The sequence below is a fragment of the Chlorocebus sabaeus genome, chromosome 12 (genome assembly GCF_047675955.1).
Source record: "Chlorocebus sabaeus isolate Y175 chromosome 12, mChlSab1.0.hap1, whole genome shotgun sequence".
NCBI lineage: Eukaryota > Metazoa > Chordata > Mammalia > Primates > Cercopithecidae > Chlorocebus > Chlorocebus sabaeus.
Window position 1 is genome coordinate 100,205,243 of NC_132915.1, and position 16,668 is coordinate 100,221,910.

At 56.1% G+C, this 16,668-nt stretch overlaps 2 protein-coding genes across 3 annotated transcripts; one reads left to right on the forward strand and one right to left on the reverse strand.

Moving 5' to 3' along the window:
* The first annotated feature begins 5,417 nt into the window (after positions 1-5,417).
* Positions 5,418-9,686, forward strand: WDR38 (WD repeat domain 38). Of its 2 annotated transcripts, XM_008006265.3 has the most exons (9): positions 5,418-5,691; positions 6,295-6,415; positions 7,720-7,836; positions 7,945-8,042; positions 8,325-8,405; positions 8,554-8,685; positions 8,788-8,937; positions 9,420-9,467; positions 9,558-9,686. In XM_008006265.3, the coding sequence occupies exons 1-9, from the start codon at positions 5,623-5,625 to the stop codon at positions 9,684-9,686; spliced, it is 945 nt and encodes a 314-aa protein (XP_008004456.3). In that variant the 5' UTR covers positions 5,418-5,622. The 2 variants fall into 2 exon arrangements, with proteins under 2 accessions (XP_008004456.3, XP_072878021.1); XM_073021920.1 differs by lacking the exons at positions 5,418-5,691; positions 7,720-7,836 and having other exon boundaries at positions 6,320-6,423; positions 7,889-8,042.
* A 232-nt stretch (positions 9,687-9,918) lies between these two features.
* On the reverse strand, positions 9,919-14,849 carry RPL35 (ribosomal protein L35). The gene is made up of 4 exons (XM_008006269.3): positions 14,731-14,849; positions 14,240-14,376; positions 12,962-13,043; positions 9,919-10,103 (listed from the first exon to the last, which is right to left on the reverse strand). The coding sequence occupies exons 1-4, from the start codon at positions 14,731-14,733 to the stop codon at positions 9,954-9,956; spliced, it is 372 nt and encodes a 123-aa protein (XP_008004460.2). The 5' UTR covers positions 14,734-14,849; the 3' UTR covers positions 9,919-9,953.
* Positions 14,850-16,668: the final 1,819 nt, after the last annotated feature.

A 16,668-nucleotide genomic window follows, 5' to 3' on the forward strand; every position in this document is an offset into this window, starting at 1 on the left:
TAGTAGAGACGGGGTTTCACCGTGTTAGCCAGGATGGTCTCGATCTCCTGACCTAGTGATCCGCCCGTCTCGGCCTCCCAAAGTGCTGGGATTACAGGCTTGAGCCACCGCGCCCGGCCAAGGCAGGTACTAATTATTATCCTCATTTTAGAGATGAGGAACAGGAGGTGCGGAAGCGCTGGGTAACCAGTCTGAGGTCACAGGTGGTAGGTGATGGAGCCAGATCAGGGCGCAGCTGCCTGGCTCCTGAGGCTACACAGGTGACAGCTGGTTTTAAGCTGACCTAGAGTTTCCTGATTGACTCACAGACCAGGGTGGAGGTTGGGGAAGAATCCCAGGTCTTAACCTGGATGGCCCTCCCCTCACCAAGGAGCAGGTACCTGACCCCAGCTGGGTCAATCACGAGCCCTCTGAGGATCCTGATGTGCTGGGCTGCTCTCGGGAGTGGTGAGTGGCACTGCTTCCTGCCCTTCCCTGGCGTGACAGTGATGCTGTTCTTCCCATCTGCGATCTCCCAGCCTCTTGGTCCCTTTTGGCCATCCATGGTTTCTGTTGTTTGCAACCACAGAACCCTGCTTGAGGTAGAATCTACATTACCACCGGGGTGTGGTGGCTCACACCTGTAATCCCAGCACTTTGGGAGGCCGAGGTGGGTGAATCACCTGATGTCTGGAGTTTGAGACCAGCCTGGCCAACATGGTGAAACCCCATCTCTCCTAAAAGTACAAAAATTAGCCAGGCATAGTGGTGAGTGCCTGTAATCTCAGCTACTTGGGAGGTTGAGGCAGGAGAATCTCTTGAACCCAGGGGTCGGAGGTTGCAGTGAGCCAAGATCAACCATTGCACTCCAACCCGGGCAAGAAGAGCAAAACTCTGTCTCAAAAAAAAAAAAAAAAAAAAAGAATCTACATTACCTTCCTCCCCACCTGGATCCGGATCTTTCCTAAGGGACTGTGCCCTCCCTGACCCCATGGTTAGCCCATGGGGGGTTAGCTCTGATGTATGGAGGCAAAAAAGAGAATCACTGGAGGTCTGTAGTGATAGACCACAGGGCTCTGTTTGTTGTTTGTTTTTGAGATGCAATTTCGCTCTCATCGTCCAGGCTGGAGTGCAATGGCGCCATCTCAGCTCACTGCAACCTCTGCCTCCCAGGTTCAAGCAATTCTCCTGCTTCAGCCTGTGAGTAGCTGGGATTACAGGCACATGCCACCATGCCTGGCTAAGTTTTGTATTTTTAGTAGAGACAGGGTTTCACCATGTTGGCCAGGCTGGTCTTGAACTCCTGACCTCAGGTGATCCACCCGCCTCGGCCTCCCAAAGTGCTGGGATTACAGGCATGAGCCACCACGCCCGGCCATGGCTCCGTTCTTACCTCTGTCATGTTGATCATTTCCCCAGTTTGGATCAGAACACAGGCCTGCTCATAAAGTTTGCAGCTGCCACAGCGGCAGAATTAATGCTTTGTGCAAAAGAAGTGGGACTTTTAAAATGCTTTCAAGACTAGACGGCTGGATGGGGGCCAAGAAGATGACCTTTCACCAGCATAATGTAAGGTCTTGCGTGCGTTTCCGAAGAACCCATTATGTGAGTACTAGACGGGGGAGGGAGGGCTGGCTGGACAGCAGTTCATGGGAAAAAGCTCTTGTACATTTGCAGTGAATAACATAGCTCTTGGAAACATAAATGCCTCTAGTAATGCAGACTGCATCGCTAGAGATGGAGCATCTAGGAAACTGGAGATGACAGTACCTTTCAGCTTGGTGGCTGTCAGTCCAAACGGCTAGCATGCTTCTAGTTCTGGTCCCCACACTTTTTAAGAGGGCTAATGACAAATTACAGTGTATTCCGATAAGGATAACCTGGGGTTCTGGGGAAGTCACAGCAACATGATGGCATTGACTACAGCTTAGGGAACCGTTGGGGGGCCAGGAACCCTGTGTGCAAATTGCTGCAGGGGAGGCCCAGGAAAGAGGCCCCAGAGACACAGCAGTAGGGAGGGGCTTTCGGAAATTAGAGATGTTTTAGTCAAGGCCTTTTGAGTGGCAAGTAACCAAAATCTACTGGAGCTCACTCAGCAAAAGGAGGAATTTAAGGAAGAGGTTTTGTGTTTTTTGTTTTTTGTGAGACAGAGTTTCGCTCTTGTTGCCCAGGCTGGAGTGCAATGGCACAATCTTGGCTCACCACAACCTCCACCTCCCGAGTTCAAGTGATTCTCCTGCCTCAGCCTCCTGAGTAGCTGGGATTACAGGCACTTGCCACCACGCCCAGCTAAATTTTGTATTTTTTTTTTTTTTTTTTTTTTTTTGAGACGGAGTCTCGCTCTGTCGCCCAGGCTGGAGTGCAGTGGCGCAATCTCGGCTCACTGCAAGCTCCGCCTCCCGGGTTCACGCCATTCTCCTACCTCAGCCTCCCGAGTAGCTGGGACTACAGGCGCCCGCCACTGCGCCCGGCTAATTTAAATTTTGTATTTTTAGTAAAGATGGGGTTTCACCATGTTGGCCAGGCTGGTCTTGAACTCCTGACCTCATGATCTGCCTGCCTCGGCCTCCCAAAGTGCTGCAATTACAGCGGTGAGCCACCGCAACCAGCCAGGAACAGGTACGTTTTAAAACCTGGAGGGCAGGCATGGCACAGTGGCTCATGCCTGTAATCCCCACACTTTGGGAGGCCGAGGTGGGTGGATCACGAGGTCAGGAGTTCAAGACCAGCCTGGTCAACATAGTGAAACCCTGTCTCTACTAAAAATACAAAAATTAGCTGGGCATGGTGGCAGGTGCCTATAATCCCAGCTACTCGGGAGGCTGACAAGAGGCAGGAGAATTGCTTAAACCCAGGAAGGAGGCAGAGGTTGCAGTGAGCCGAGATCGCGCCACTGCACTCCAGCCATTCTGGGAGACAAAGACTTCATCTTAGAAAAAAACAAAACAAAACAACAACAAAAAAACTAGAGGGCAGGAAGAGCAGCTCAGGTATTGAGCTGGGAGCTGGAACCTCGAAGAAACCAGGGCAGTTAGGCTCTCAACTCTCTCTCCTACTTCCTCTTTTGCCACAAAACAATATTCTCTGCTTCTTTGGGCACCGGTCAGGAAACGCTGGCTCCCCACTAAACTGTTTGGGACTGGGGGCAGGACTACAGTAAGATGAGAAATGGGGCGGAGCAGGGCAAGGAAGCCACGAAGAGTAAGGAGAGGCAGGCAGGGGCCAGATAAGTGGGACCGATTCTTTAAGAACAATTCAATGGACACCTGGGGCCCCTGCCCAGCTTAGAGCTGGAATGTGGCTCCTCAAGGCCCCAAGGGTCGTGCCTTTTCTAGTCCCTCCCTTCCTCTCCTGAGAGTTGACCATTCTGGAGATTTGGGGGTTTTGCTTGCTTTTCTTATCCAAAGAAATAGAGGGTTCTTTTTTGCCTGCCTTGTTTTAATTTTTTTTTTTTTTTCTGAGCAGATGTTTGTGAGGTTTGTTGTTGCTGTTGTTGTTTTGTTTTTAGTAGAGATGGGGTTTCACCATATTGCCCAGGCTGGTCTTGAACTCCTGGCCTCAAATGATCTGCCTGCCTTGGTCTCCCAAAGAGCTAGGATTACCGGCATGAAGCACCATGCCTGGCCCTGTGGGGTGTTTTAAGGTTGACATGAGTAGCTGAGGAGAGGCAAGGCTGGTCCAGGACCTCCAGTACCCTTCAGGGGATGGAGCAACAGTGAGAAAACTCAGCGTGGCATCCATCCTGGACATCTTGGTGGAGCCCACTCCCTGGACAGCCTGGCCAGATAGAGGAGAGAAGGCGGCAGGCTCCCCGAGGAGAAGGAAGAGATAGTCAGTGGTGGAAAAATTGGCAGAAACTTCTCCACCACTTCGTCCACAGAGATGATGCTCCGGACCCTGGCATTCATGTTGGTGGTTCCACCTGCAGACGCCTGAGCCAAGCCCACGGGTTTCGACCCCAGCTCCACCCCTTTGGCCAAGCAGACACTGGGCCTGGTGGACAAGTTCTAACCTGAGGGTTATGGGAGTGAAGGGCTGGGCTGGGGAAGGTGGTTCTGGGCCCTCTGGGTAGAGCAGGAGTAACCAAGTGGCTGGACAATGTACCCAGGGCCGGGGCATGGGTTGGGGGTGCCTGAGCAGGAGGGCCAGAGGGCCAGGGAATAGTAGCTCTGGGGAGCTGTGTCTGGGAGCCCACGTCTGGGTGTTGGGGGACAGCCTTGTAGGCCCAGCTCAGAAGGGTTCCACAGTGACCTAGGTCCTCTGGGATCTGGGATGGAGTGGGACTGCCTCAAAGCTGTCATTGTTGCTCCCTCGCCCGCCTGACTGTCTGGGGCTTAAAATAGCAGGAGCACAGCGGATCTCCTGAGAGAAGTTTCTGGCAAAGAGGTTTGGGGGGAGGGGTGTGAGTCACAGCTGGGAACCCTTGAGTTTGAAGCTCCCAAAGCCCAGCTGCTCCACCCCTGCCCCCAGGGAGCCTGGAATCCATGGGCAGGGCAGGTGGGGGGTCCTCTGTTCCCTCCCTGTCCTGCTGTGGGAGTGGGGAGACTGGGTCCTGCCCCAGCTCTGCCATAGAGGTACTGGCTAGATGGCTGGGCCAAGTCCTGCCCCCTTTGGACCTCAGTTTCCCAGATGTACCAGGAGATGTGGACCTTGACATCTGCTGCGAGGCCCCTGGAGTTCACGGCAGGTGGTCCCAGTACAGACCCCCAGAGTCAGACAGCCGTGGACTGAAATCCCAGTTCCACTCCTACTGGCTGAGTGTCTCTGAGCAAGTCCTCCCAGCTCTCCGGGTGAGTTTCCTCACCTGTAAAATTCACAATGAAACCAAGTCCTGCTCGTTCCAAGCTTCAGACTGCGCTATCCGGTAAGGATCCTGGCAGCTCCCGGGCACTGGTCCCCCGCCCCCTCCCTGCGCCCCAGCCTCCACCCCATCCTCAGATGGCACATTTTGTGCTGCCAGGAATGTTAGCAGCGACGTGACCCCACTTTTAATGCCATGTACTTTACACACGCTACCTCTGGCTCCCACGCCCTGGAGGACAGAGCTGGCTACTGTCCCCAGCGCTCTCCTGGGACATCCTCAACCTCAGTACTGGCCACTCCTGGACAGAAGGGGTAGTGGCTCCTGAGCGGGCCCTCTTGGGCATCTACTATGTGCCAGGCCCTGTGCTTGGCTCACCCCTGGAGTCCTGTGGGGCAGGGCTGATGCTCCAGGTTATGAGATGGGGAGACAGGCTCGTTGCTCCCCTGTCTCAAAGGGGTGCAGGGACCCTTTGCAGTCCACAGTCCGCAGGGCGCGGGGTCTGGGCCGCGCAGTGCGTGTGGCCGGGGCGCCCTCTAGCGGCCGCTCTGCATGCCGTGTTGCCGGGCGCGAGAGCTGCCCTAGGGTGGAAGCGCAGCGGCTGGCGCGGGAAGTCCCTTCTCCGAGCCCACCGGGGTCCCATCTGCTGCGGCTCCACCTCCTCCGAGCTGGCCCTGCCTGTCAGACCTCATGGCTTTGCAGGGACCCCACCGTGGCTGTACGCCCCGCCCCGATTACCATGGAGACGGCTTGTACACAGTTTCCCCTTTCCTCCGCCCAGTCCTGGGGTCCCACGGCCGCCTAGTTGGGAGCCCGCCAGGTCGGGGCGGGGCCGGGCGCCCATGAACAGCGGGGTCCCGGCCACCCTGGCCGTGCGGAGAGTGACATTCTTCGGCCGTCACGGCGGGGAGGTAAGGCCCAGCGGGCTCTGCCCAGACTCCCGGCTTTGGGTGCAGAGTGGTTCCTGGTTCTGTGTAGTGGGGGTTCCAGAATGTTCTCTGGGCATTAGCTTAGGATATGGAGTCTGGAGTAGACTTTGCTAACCCAAGAAGGCTCAAAGTAGGCTCTCGGCTCCAGTGCTGGGCCCCAGCTCCAGAGCAGCTCTAGGTTCTAAGCTCTGCCTCTAAAAAGAGCCCCGGGCTCTGGGCTCTGCCTGGAGAGGGGCACAAAGCTCCCTGCTGACTCTGGTGTTTTCTGGGGCCCTGGCTCTAAAGTGAACTCAGGGCTTAGAGTAGATTCTGGGCTCTCCGTTGTCAGCCGCGGCTTTGGAATGGGATCTTGGCTCTGGGGTTCCAGGCTAATGTTCCAGAGAAGGCTCCTGCCGCCAGCTGCAGGCTGTGGTTTTGCTGGGCTCCAGGGAGCCCAGTGGGCCCCGGGTTCTGGGCTCTGGTGGTGAGGTGAAGCTTGAAGTCAAGCTCCAACCCCAGGCTCTTGGGGGCAGTGTTTAGGGGTCAGAGATGAGTGGATAGGGCTTTCTTCCCCGGAATGGGACCGCTTTTGTGCTCTGTTTCTAGGTCAATTCCTCTGCCTTCTCCCCTGATGGCCAGATGCTGCTCACAGGCTCAGAGGATGGCTGCGTGTACGGCTGGGAGACCCGGAGTGGGCAGCTGCTGTGGAGGCTGGGTGGCCACACAGGTGGGGCTCCCACACCTGGCTCGGAAGACCCGAGGCACAAGGCTCTGGCATTCTGCAGAGCTGACCGCAGTGACCTCCGATGAGCTGGGCATGGGTGCAAGGCAGGGCTAGGGAGGACGGGAGATGGGATGTGATACCTGGGCACTGGGGCTTAGACTCGAACAGGCCTGGACTCAGATCCTTCTTTAAACACACACACACACACACACACACACACAAACTGTGATGTAACACACATAATACTTACCGTTGTATATTTTTGTGTGTGTGACGGAATCTCGCTCTGTTACCCAGGCTGGACAACCTTGGCTCACTGTAACCCCTGCCTCCTGGGTTCAAGCAATTCTCTGCCTCAGCCTCCCGAGTAGCTGGGATTACAGGCACCTGCCACCACACCCGGCTAATTTTTTTTTGTATTTTTAGTAGAGACGGTGTTTCACCATCTTGGCCAGGCTGGTCTTGAACTTCTGACCTTGTGATCCACCCCGCTCAGTCCCCCGAAGTGCTGGGATTAAAGGCGTGAATCACTGTGCCCACCTTGTTGTATACATTTTTAAGTGTACAGTTCAGAGAATCCAGTACCTTCACATTGTCGTGACACCAATCTCCAGAACTCTTTTCCTCTTGCAAAACTGAACCTCTGTCCCCGCTAAACAAGTCCCCAATCTCCCTCCTCCTAGCCCCTGACAACCACAGTTTTTCTTTTTGTCTCGATGAATCTGACCTCTCTGGGTGCCTCTAAGTGGAGTCACACAGTATTTGTCTTTTTGTGACTGGCTTATTTCACTTAGCATGATGTACTTAAGTTTCAGCCATGTTTTGACTGTTTTGACTTTGATCTTGGTCAAGTCCTGTCACCTCGCTGAGCCATTTCCACTGCAAGCAAAGTATCTAGCACCCAGTGAGGACTCAATAGATGTAACTATTTTAATTATTATTCAGGAGACAAGAAAAAAAATCAGGCAATTATAGGCAGTCTGATTAATGCTGCAAGGAGGGAAAATCAGGGGCTTGGAGCTCAAAGGAGGCAATTCACCTAGGCGGCGGTTGTTAGGGCAAGTTTCTGGGAAGTCCCTACTTTGACTTGGGTATTGATGATTTTTCAGATGAGCACACTGAGGTTGGGTGTTCCAAGGCTGACAGCCCAGCCCAGGCCAAGCCATGGAAATCCAGGCATTTCTGGGAGGCTGGAGTTTGGGTGAGGGGCAGCTGGCGACGAGGCTGGAAAAATTAGCAAGGATTGGACTGCGTGGGCAGAAGGTGGCGGGCAGTGCTCTGTCCCCTGACTGTGGCCACCCACCCAGGCCCCGTGAAGTTCTGCCGCTTCTCCCCTGATGGCCACCTCTTCGCCAGCGCCTCCTGTGACTGCACTGTCCGCCTGTGGGACGTGGCAAGAGCCAAATGTCTGCGGGTCCTGAAGGGTGAGTGAGCTGGGAGCCAAGCAGCCAGGCCTGCGTTCGCTTTTAGACGGTGCTGTCCTGTGTCATATCACCTTTCCTCCTTCCCCAACCCCGGGCTGGTGCCTGCAGGTCACCAACGGAGTGTGGAGACGGTCAGCTTCAGCCCTGACTCGAGGCAGCTGGCATCAGGTGGCTGGGACAAGCGGGTGATGCTTTGGGAAGTGCAGGTATGTCGAGGGCCTGGGGCCACCAGCCTGGGACTCAAGGACCAGTTCCAGAGAGGATGTCACCAGTGTTGCCCTCCCGGCTCAAACCCTCCACTGGTTCCGCAGGGCCCATGCCCACAGCGGGCAACCAAGGCTGCCCCCACCTGGCCACAGCCACCTCTCCAGGCCTCCCTGCACACAGCAGCCCTCGGGCTTTTTGCACGAGGTCCCCTTGCCTGGACTGTCAAGGCCCAGGTAGCCAGCTGCCCTCTGCTGCCTCCTGAAGCTCAGGGCTCTCTCTAGTCTGGCCAGATGCTGCGCCTCTTAGTTGGGCACCGCGACTCCGTCCAGAGCAGCGACTTCTCACCCACGGTGAACTGCCTGGTGAGCCTAACCTCTGCCCTGGGCCCCACCTTGGTGGCCCCATACCCACTTGGAGCAGAGCGGTGGGAAGGGGATGGACTCCGGGACCCACCTAAATGCGGAGTGGGTGGGGAGCTGGCGGGGCCAGACTCACGGAAGCTGCCTGCAGGCCACAGGCTCCTGGGACTCCACCATACGCATCTGGGACCTGCGGACGGGGACCCCAGCCGTCTCCCACCAGGCGCTAGAGGGACACAGTGGCAACATCAGCTGCCTGTGCTACTCAGCATCTGGCCTCCTGGTAAGTGAGTGTCCTGGGTTCCAGGCTGGTCCCCTGCTGGCAGCCAGGCCCTTAAGGCTCCCAGGCCCCAAACCCCAGGGATCAGAGCTGTCTGCTGTCCAGGCCTCCGGTTCCTGGGACAAGACCATCCACATCTGGAAGCCCACAACCAGCAGCCTGCTTATCCAACTGAAGGGCCACGTCACCTGGGTGAAGAGCATAGCCTTCTCTCCCGACGAGCTGTGGCTGGCCAGCGCCGGCTATTCCCGCATGGTAACCACCCCAGGCCTGTCCCGCTCCTACCTACCCACCCTCCCTCCACCAGGAGCCCTCAGCACTCACTCCAGAAGGCCCACATCCCCACTTGCCCTAGCTAGGAGGGGGCAAGGGCAGGACCCAGGTGCCAGCCTCTCCACCTAATGGCCAGCACAAGGTCAGGGCTGGCCCACTGGCAACTGCATTGACATTTCCACAACCCAAATGGCATCAGGCAGAAGGGAACTCCTGCTCTGAAATGTCAAATACAGCCCACAAACAAAACCTACACCAAGAGGCTCAGATGTTCTTTGGGCCAGGGGCGGTGGCTCACACCTGTAATCCCAGCACTTTGGGAGGTAGAGGTAGGTGGATCACCTGAGGTCACGAGTTCAGGCAAAGACTCCATCTCAAAAAAAATGTCTGGGACTTTCCTGGAGGTGGCTTCAGACACCACAGTGGCCTGGCGAGGCTTCCTGCCATGCCCCCTCCTTTTCCAGGTCAAAGTCTGGGACTGCAACACAGGGAGGTGCCTTGAGACCCTGAAGGTAAGGCAGGGCGCTGTGGCACTGAGGGAAACATGGACAGCTTCTCCCAAGGCAGGACTTGCCTCGAGCCCCACCCTCCACTCTTGGCAGGGAGTCCTGGATGTGGCCCACACCTGTGCCTTCACCCCAGATGGGAAAATCTTAGTGTCTGGAGCTGCCGATCAGACCAGACGTCGAATATCCCGCACGACCAAATCACCCAGCGACCCTCAAACCTAACACCACCTGGGACGGCGCCGACCTCACCCGCTCCCCTCAGTGGCACGCCGCTTCCCACCACAGGCCCAAAGTGACTGTGCCAGCATCCAACAGGCCAGGACTCTCCCGGCCCCAACCACAGCAGACAACAGCAGCGGGCGGGATGCTTGCTGGAACCCATCAGACACGTGGTCCCCAGAAGCAGACCCACCCGCCTCAACCCCATCAGTGGAAGTGCCAGGAAACAAAGCAGTCTCAGCCAGCTGTGCTTTATTGACAACGCGCCACTCAGGCCTTGACCGCGTACTTCCGCAGCGGGTATAGCCGCTCCTTCCGCTGCTGCTTCTTGGTCTTCAGGTTCTCCTCGTGTTTGTTGAGCCGGCGGCGCATGGCGCGTGTCTTCTTAGGCCGCAGGTCCAGGGGCTTGTACTTCTTGCCCTGGGAGACAGATGGCAGGGTGAATCCAAGAACCCGGGTCTGAGGAGCTACTGCAGCAGCTAACGGGGCTCGGGAGGGCCATCCAGAGCCACTCAGGAGGACGCTGCCACCAAAGCACTGGCAGCAGGCCACATACTTCACTAGCTCAATTTAATCCCCCCAAATTTAAGCCTGGTGGGGCCATCCTCGTTTCATATAAGTCTGCTGACCTGGGCTCAGTGCCCAAGTCTTGGCAAAGCTGTGGAAGAGCTGGGGCTTGCACCTCAGGCAAGTTGACTCTCAACTCAGTGCTCCTTCCACTGCCCGATTCCCAGTCAGGAGGACAGTCACATGACAATCTAGTACAGGGTGCGCAGCACCTCCCAAGCCCTGGGTGTGGTTACTGCTACCTCGGCTCTGGTTAGCGAGTATGCTGGGGGCTGAGGCAGTATTCCATCCATCGGTAGGCAGGGCCCACCAGGTGCTGCCCACATGAATGTCCAGCCTCAGAGGCCTGGCTGGCCAAGGCCACTCGCCCCACCCTCTTCCTGCTTTGGGGCCCCTGCCCACAGCTGTCACAGAGCCATCATCTGTCTCTCCATCCTTGGCTCCCACTCCTGCACCACTTGCTCTCCAGCAGGGGGTTCTAGACCATGGCGGCTGTCACTGGTCCCTCCTGTGTTCTGCAAAGGTCACCTGCGCCCCCTTCAGGACTGGCCCTGTGCTGCGAGCTGGCTTGGCAAAGAATCTGACCCACTCCCGGCTCAGGGGTCCCAGACTAGTGAGGAAGACTGAACAGGTAATAAATGGCCCATGGTGTGGGGGAGGAGAGATGAAGGAAGGCGTCTCTTAAAGGCAAGCACGGCGGGGGCCAGGGGAAAGGGCGTGCAGGCTCTCCCTGACCTGAACAAGTCAGGTGCAGGACAGACCCTAGCTAAGCTGGATTCTGAGGTCACAGGGCCCCAGGCCCCTGCAGGTGGCCAGAGGACTGCAGAAAGATCCCTGGACAATGAGGGCCAGCCCTGGAGGGTACTTGGAGGCAGGAAAGTCTTTGTCCTCCCACATCCCTCATTCCTGCTGGCACTGGCTAGGCATTCGTCCTTTTCACATTGGCTAACCCCCTAGAGTTCTGCCGTCCCCCAAACAACCACTAGCCACACGGAGCTGTTGACATTAACGATTTACTTTTGCCACACACATGCTAGTGTCCCCTGAACAGCTAACATAGCTACACTATGGCTTCTTTCATTTTTTTGAGATGAGGCCTCACTATGTTGCCCAGACTGCACTTTAACTCCTGGGCTCAAGCCATCTCCTGCCTCGGCTTCCCAGTAGCTGCGGTTACGGGCCTGTGGCACTTCCTCAGCCATGGCTGCTGTTTCCATGTCAAACCTTCAAGTTATTCAAACACTAACTTGGGTAGTGATGTGGAACCATTTTGCACATTAAAGACCCTCGGGCATGGTGGCTCACACCTGTAATCCCAGCACTTTGGGAGGCCGAGACGGGCGGATCACGAGGTCAGGAGATCGAGACCATCCTGGCTAACACGGTGAAACCCCGTCTCTACTAAAAAATACAAAAAACTAGCCGGGCGAGGTGGCGGGCGCCTGTGGTCCCAGCTACTCGGGAGGCTGAGGCAGGAGAATGGCGTGAACCCGGGAGGCAGAGCTTGCAGTGAGCCGAGATTGTACCACTGCACTCCAGCCTGGGCCACAGAGTGAGACTCTCTCAAAAAAAAAAAAAAATTAAAGACCCTCATCAGGTAACTTTGGGGGAGAGTATCCTGGGTAATCCCAGAAGGCCTGATCCGATCAGCTGAAAGCCTTAAGTGCAGAGCGGAGGCTCCCTCCAAGTTCCCTCTGGGAACAGCAGCTTCAACCTGGGCCCTGAGTCCCAGCCAGCCCCCACACCAGCCAGCCCCCACAATCACCTAAACCCATTCTTCAGAATACGTTGGATGTGTGTGTACACACCGTCTCCCACTAGTTTTGTTTCTCTGCTTGAACCCTAGTAAGACGAATGTTAAGGACAAGACCAGAAAATGGTCATTAAAATTCAAGACTAGGCCGGGCGCGGTGGCTCAAGCCTGTAATCCCAGCACTTTGGGAGGCTGAGACGGGCGGATCACGAGGTCAGGAGATCGAGACCTTCCCGGCTAACACAGTGAAACCCCATCTCTACTAAAAAAATACAAAAAACTAGCCGGGCGAGGTGGCGGGTGCCTGTAGTCCCAGCTACTTGGGAGGCTGAGGCAGGAGAATGGCGTAAACCCGGGAGGCGGAGCTTGCAGTGAGCTGAGATCTGGCCGCTGCACTCCAGCCTGGGCCACAGAGCGAGACTCCGTCTCAAAAAAAAAAAAAAAAATTCAAGACTAAGAGGGGGGCCAGACACCTGTGCACACCTCCCAGGAACACTCAAGCCGACCCTCCCCAAAGCAAGGTTTGGAACCGGGGCCCATCATGCCATTGGTTGTGGGTGTCTAGGCCTCAGGGTCCTCATCTGAAAAAAGAGCACAGCAGGTGCCTGGCAGGCACTGACTGACACCCAGTACTAGTAAGAGGCAGTGAAAACCTTCAACAGCCAGTCCCATCACTGTCCAAGCCACTCAACTGGGAAGGCTGGATTCAAAACCAGTCTCCAGCCAGGATACCCCAAGCCCCAATGAATTACTGACATGTGCAGCCGGAGGAAGTGGTCTGCAGAGCCACATGCCAGTGCAAGACACTGGTAGAAGGGAGAGCCCGGCAACAGATTGGGAAGGCTAACCACTCTCAGCCCCAGGCACCGAGGAAAACCTCTTTACCGTGGCCCCTGGCCAGGGACGGCTAGCACTTAGCTTCCTGAAGCCAACCCTCCCTATGCCCCAGCAGACTCACCTTGTAGAATTTCCTGAGGTTTTCTTTCTGAGTCTGGTTAATGACTGTGAGAACACGGGCGATGGATTTGCGGACGACTCGTCTACAAAACAGAGATGTCAGTGAAGATGGGAAGACACACAGCACTTCCCAAGGCTCAGGACCCATACATAGGGCAGGGGTAGCTGCAGCCTCCCCTATCAGCCCATCCATATTCACTCAGGAGGAAGGTGTTCTGGGAGTGAGGTCTGAGGGGAGAAGAGAGGGGCATGGGATGGGCATTCCAGGAATGGGGCAGGGAATCCAGTGCTGCTGAGCTGTAAAGTGTCAGCTGAGACAGCGGAAGTGCAGGCTGGATCAATGAGGCAGATCAGGAAAAGACCTTCAATCCCAGAACACGCATTTATCCGGAGGGCTAAGACCCGACCAATGCCAGTTTCAATGAGCTGATGGGAGGGAATCATGCCACAAAGCAGGCAATCAGGCTAGTTTAGGGAATCGCAGGAGAAATGAGACATTTGCAAACTGGAGTTCACTACAAGCCAGGAGACTGAAGCAAGCAACAAGCTGGGCAGAAGTTATTTGTAGTCATGGCAGGATGAGGGAGTCACCTAGTAGATGGCTGGTCAACACGGTTCTTGAGGATTCAGTGTGCAACCGTGCTTATCCAATCCTCCCACCCCTGCCCCTACTAAGGTTGTTTGGGGGAAAAGAGGACGACCACCTTTTTTTTTGGAGACAGGGTTTCACCTGTCAACCAGGCTGACGAGCAGTGGCCCCATCATAGCCTCCCAACTCCTGGGCTCAAGTGATCCTCCTGCCTCAGCCTCCAGAGTAGCTGGGACTACAGGCCTGCGCCACACCCATCTGATTTTTTTTGAGAAGTGGACTTTGTACCCAGGTTGATGAACTCCAAACCCACGTTCCTTTCACAAGTCTCCGCACTCTTAGCCATGTAAAATAACTTACGCTGCCACTCCAGGGTGCAAGTCACCCACCTACCAAGGGGCGAAAGGTGAATTAAAAACTCAAGTGTTGGTGGGAAGCGGAAGGAAAGGGTCCGGGTAGCTTTGAAGGTACCATTAAGGTGGGTCTCCGGGGATGCACTCCAGGCACAAGGACCGCCAAGGTCAAGGCAGGTAAGAGGCTAAGCACACAACGGGTCTCCCATGCGCCCCAGGATGCACGGAGTGGGCATCTAAGCGGTCAGCTCCTTAAGCCAACTTTGAAATCCTCCGACGATCCCGAGGCACACGTGCTCCCCACCCACGAGGGCTGTGATCCGGCCGCCTCACTTACATCTTAGAGAGCTTGGAGGCCGCACCGCCCGTCACTTTGGCGACGCGCAGCTGGGACAGTTCCACCTTCAGGTCGTCCAGCTGTTTCAGCAGCTCCTCCTTCTTCTTCCCGCGAAGATCTCGAGCCTTGATCTTGGCCTGCGCGCAAGAGAGCGTGTGGCTCAGCCCGGCCGCGGGGCCGTATCCCCTTCACCTGCGTGGCCAGCCCCCAAAGACGCGCGATTCGCCATCGACTACGAGCGCGCCAGAGCCCCACCCAGGGCTCACGACAGTCTCCCTCAACGGCCGTGCTCGGGCAGAGTAACCCAGGCCTCGGTCGCGCGCCTCTCCCGGCAGAGAAGCGAAGAGGCGGGCTGTGGTGGCGCGAGACCATTCTGCGCGGCGCCCCACAGGCCCGGCTGCCAGACAGAATCCGGGGACTCAGTCCGCACCGCCTGCCCCAACCCCCGCGCCTCACTGCTATCGGATGGCGCCCGATTCCGCCGCTCTCACCATTGCTACACAGGCCGCCGATGCAGCCGCCGCCGCCCGCTCCGAGGGAAAGAGGAAGTAGGAGGGGCTGACCTCCACAACTACTGCCGGGTGGCGGCGGGCGCGGCCAATGGCGCCGCAGCGGGGAGCCCCGGCTCCGCCCCATCTCCCCGAGGAGCGCCGTGGTACGGCCAGCCCCGCCCGGGCTGGAGCCCCGCCCCGTGGTGCTCGCATTTTTTCACGTCACCCCCTGATAACCAGGTCGGCGTCACGCTCTAGGCGCGCAGTTGGGGAAACCGAGGCCCAACGTGGGCGGCAGCTTACCAGAGATAGCACACGGAGGACTCGAATTCGTCCATTCATTCATTCATTCATTCATTCGGGAAACCTTGCAGATCTCCCAATCTGGGCAACTCTGAGCTGGGCGCCAGTAGTCTGGGTGTGCTGAGGGGAGGAGGGGCCAAAGTTTTCAAAAATGATGAACCAAGGCTCATGTCGTGGAGGAATTTAAAGTGCGAGGTGGGCGGGAGGGGCGGGCTCAGGCAGTTATAATCCAACTTCATAGAGGTTCTGGGGAGGCAGTATGTGGAGCTGCAAAGAGCATTTACATCCCTTATTTTTATTCATTTATTTATAAATGGCAGCTCTGTCGCCCAGGTCGCCAGGCTGCAGTGTCGCGATCTCGACTCACTGCAACCTCCGCCTCCCGGGTTCCAGCGATTCTCCTGCCCCAGCCTCCCGAGTAGCTGAGTAGCTGAGATTACAGGCATGCACCACCACGCCTGGCTAATTTTTTGTATTTTTGGTAGAGACGGATTTTCGCTATGTTGCCCAGGCTGATCTTGAACTCTTGAGCTCAGGTGATCCACCCGCCTCGGCCTCCCAAAGTGCTGGGATTACAAGTGTGAACCGCCACGCGTGGCCCCCAGCCTTTTGCTTTGTTTTGTTTTGAGACAGGGTCTCGCTCTGTCACCCTGGCTGGAGGGCAGTGGCGCGATCTTCGCTCACCAAAACCTCTGCTTACGGGGTTCAAGAAGTCCTCCCACCTCAGTCTCCTGAGTAGCTGAAACTGCAGGCACAAGCCACCAGGCCTGGCTAATTTGTTTAGTTTTTGTAGAGCTGTTGCCCAGGCTGGTCTCCTGGGCTCAAGCAATTCGCCCGCCTTGGCCTCCCAGAGTGCCTAGGATTACAGGCGTGAGCCACCCCGCCTGGCCATACAGCCTTTTTTATTTTTATTTTATTTTTTATATATTTTTTGAGATGGAGTCTGCCTCTGTCGCCAAGGCTGGAGTGCAGTGGCACAATCTCAGCTCACTGCAACCTCCGCCTCCCGGATTCAAGAGATTCTCCTGCCTTAGCCTCCCCAGTAACTGGGATTACAGGTGTGTGCCACTATGCCCAGCTAAATTTTTCTATGTTTAGTAGAGACAAGGTTTAGCCAGGCTGGTCTTGAACTCCTGACCTCAAGTGATCCACCTGCCTCGGCCTCCTGAAATACTGGGATTACAGGCGTGAGCCACTGGGCCCAGCTAGTACAGCCTTTCTTAAAGTGAACCTGACCAGGTTTCAAATTCTTGCTCTACTGCCAAGGTAGTAGTTGAGACTCTTGGGAAATCTCTTCCCCTCTCTTGAGTCTCAGTTTGCTGACATGTGAAATGAGGCATTTATGAGAATTAGAGGAGACACCTGTAAACCTATTAACCCCAAATCCGATGCATAACAATGGCTCAAAATATCATCGGTGTTCATGTTCCCAGAGGAAGGAACACTTCAGTAGAGCCCAGAAAGTGAAACGAGGATTCACAAAGCAGGGCATGTTTAGGTTTTCTGATTAATGTCTGCCAACCAGTAGGCATTAATCAGTACTCCAGTGCCACTCCCTTGCCCTTAATAAAGACACGCCACCTCTTAGAGCTATGGTTGAAGCCAGATTGTCCTCTTGTTACTACCAGGTGTAAC

Bases quoted from the DNA above. Each gene is read 5' to 3' on its own strand.
- RPL35 (XM_008006269.3), bottom strand. The intron at 13,044-14,239 runs GTAAGTGAGGCG...TCTGTTTTGTAG, and splicing joins GCCTCCAAGCTCTCTAAGAT to ACGAGTCGTCCGCAAATCCA. The intron at 10,104-12,961 runs GTGAGTCTGCTG...TCTGTCTCCCAG, and splicing joins ACCTCAGGAAATTCTACAAG to GGCAAGAAGTACAAGCCCCT.
- WDR38 (XM_008006265.3), top strand. From the start codon at position 5,623: ATGAACAGCGGGGTCCCGGCCACCCTGGCCGTGCGGAGAGTGACATTC. The intron at 7,837-7,944 runs GTGAGTGAGCTG...TGGTGCCTGCAG, and splicing joins ATGTCTGCGGGTCCTGAAGG to GTCACCAACGGAGTGTGGAG. The intron at 8,938-9,419 runs GTAACCACCCCA...CTCCTTTTCCAG, and splicing joins GCGCCGGCTATTCCCGCATG to GTCAAAGTCTGGGACTGCAA.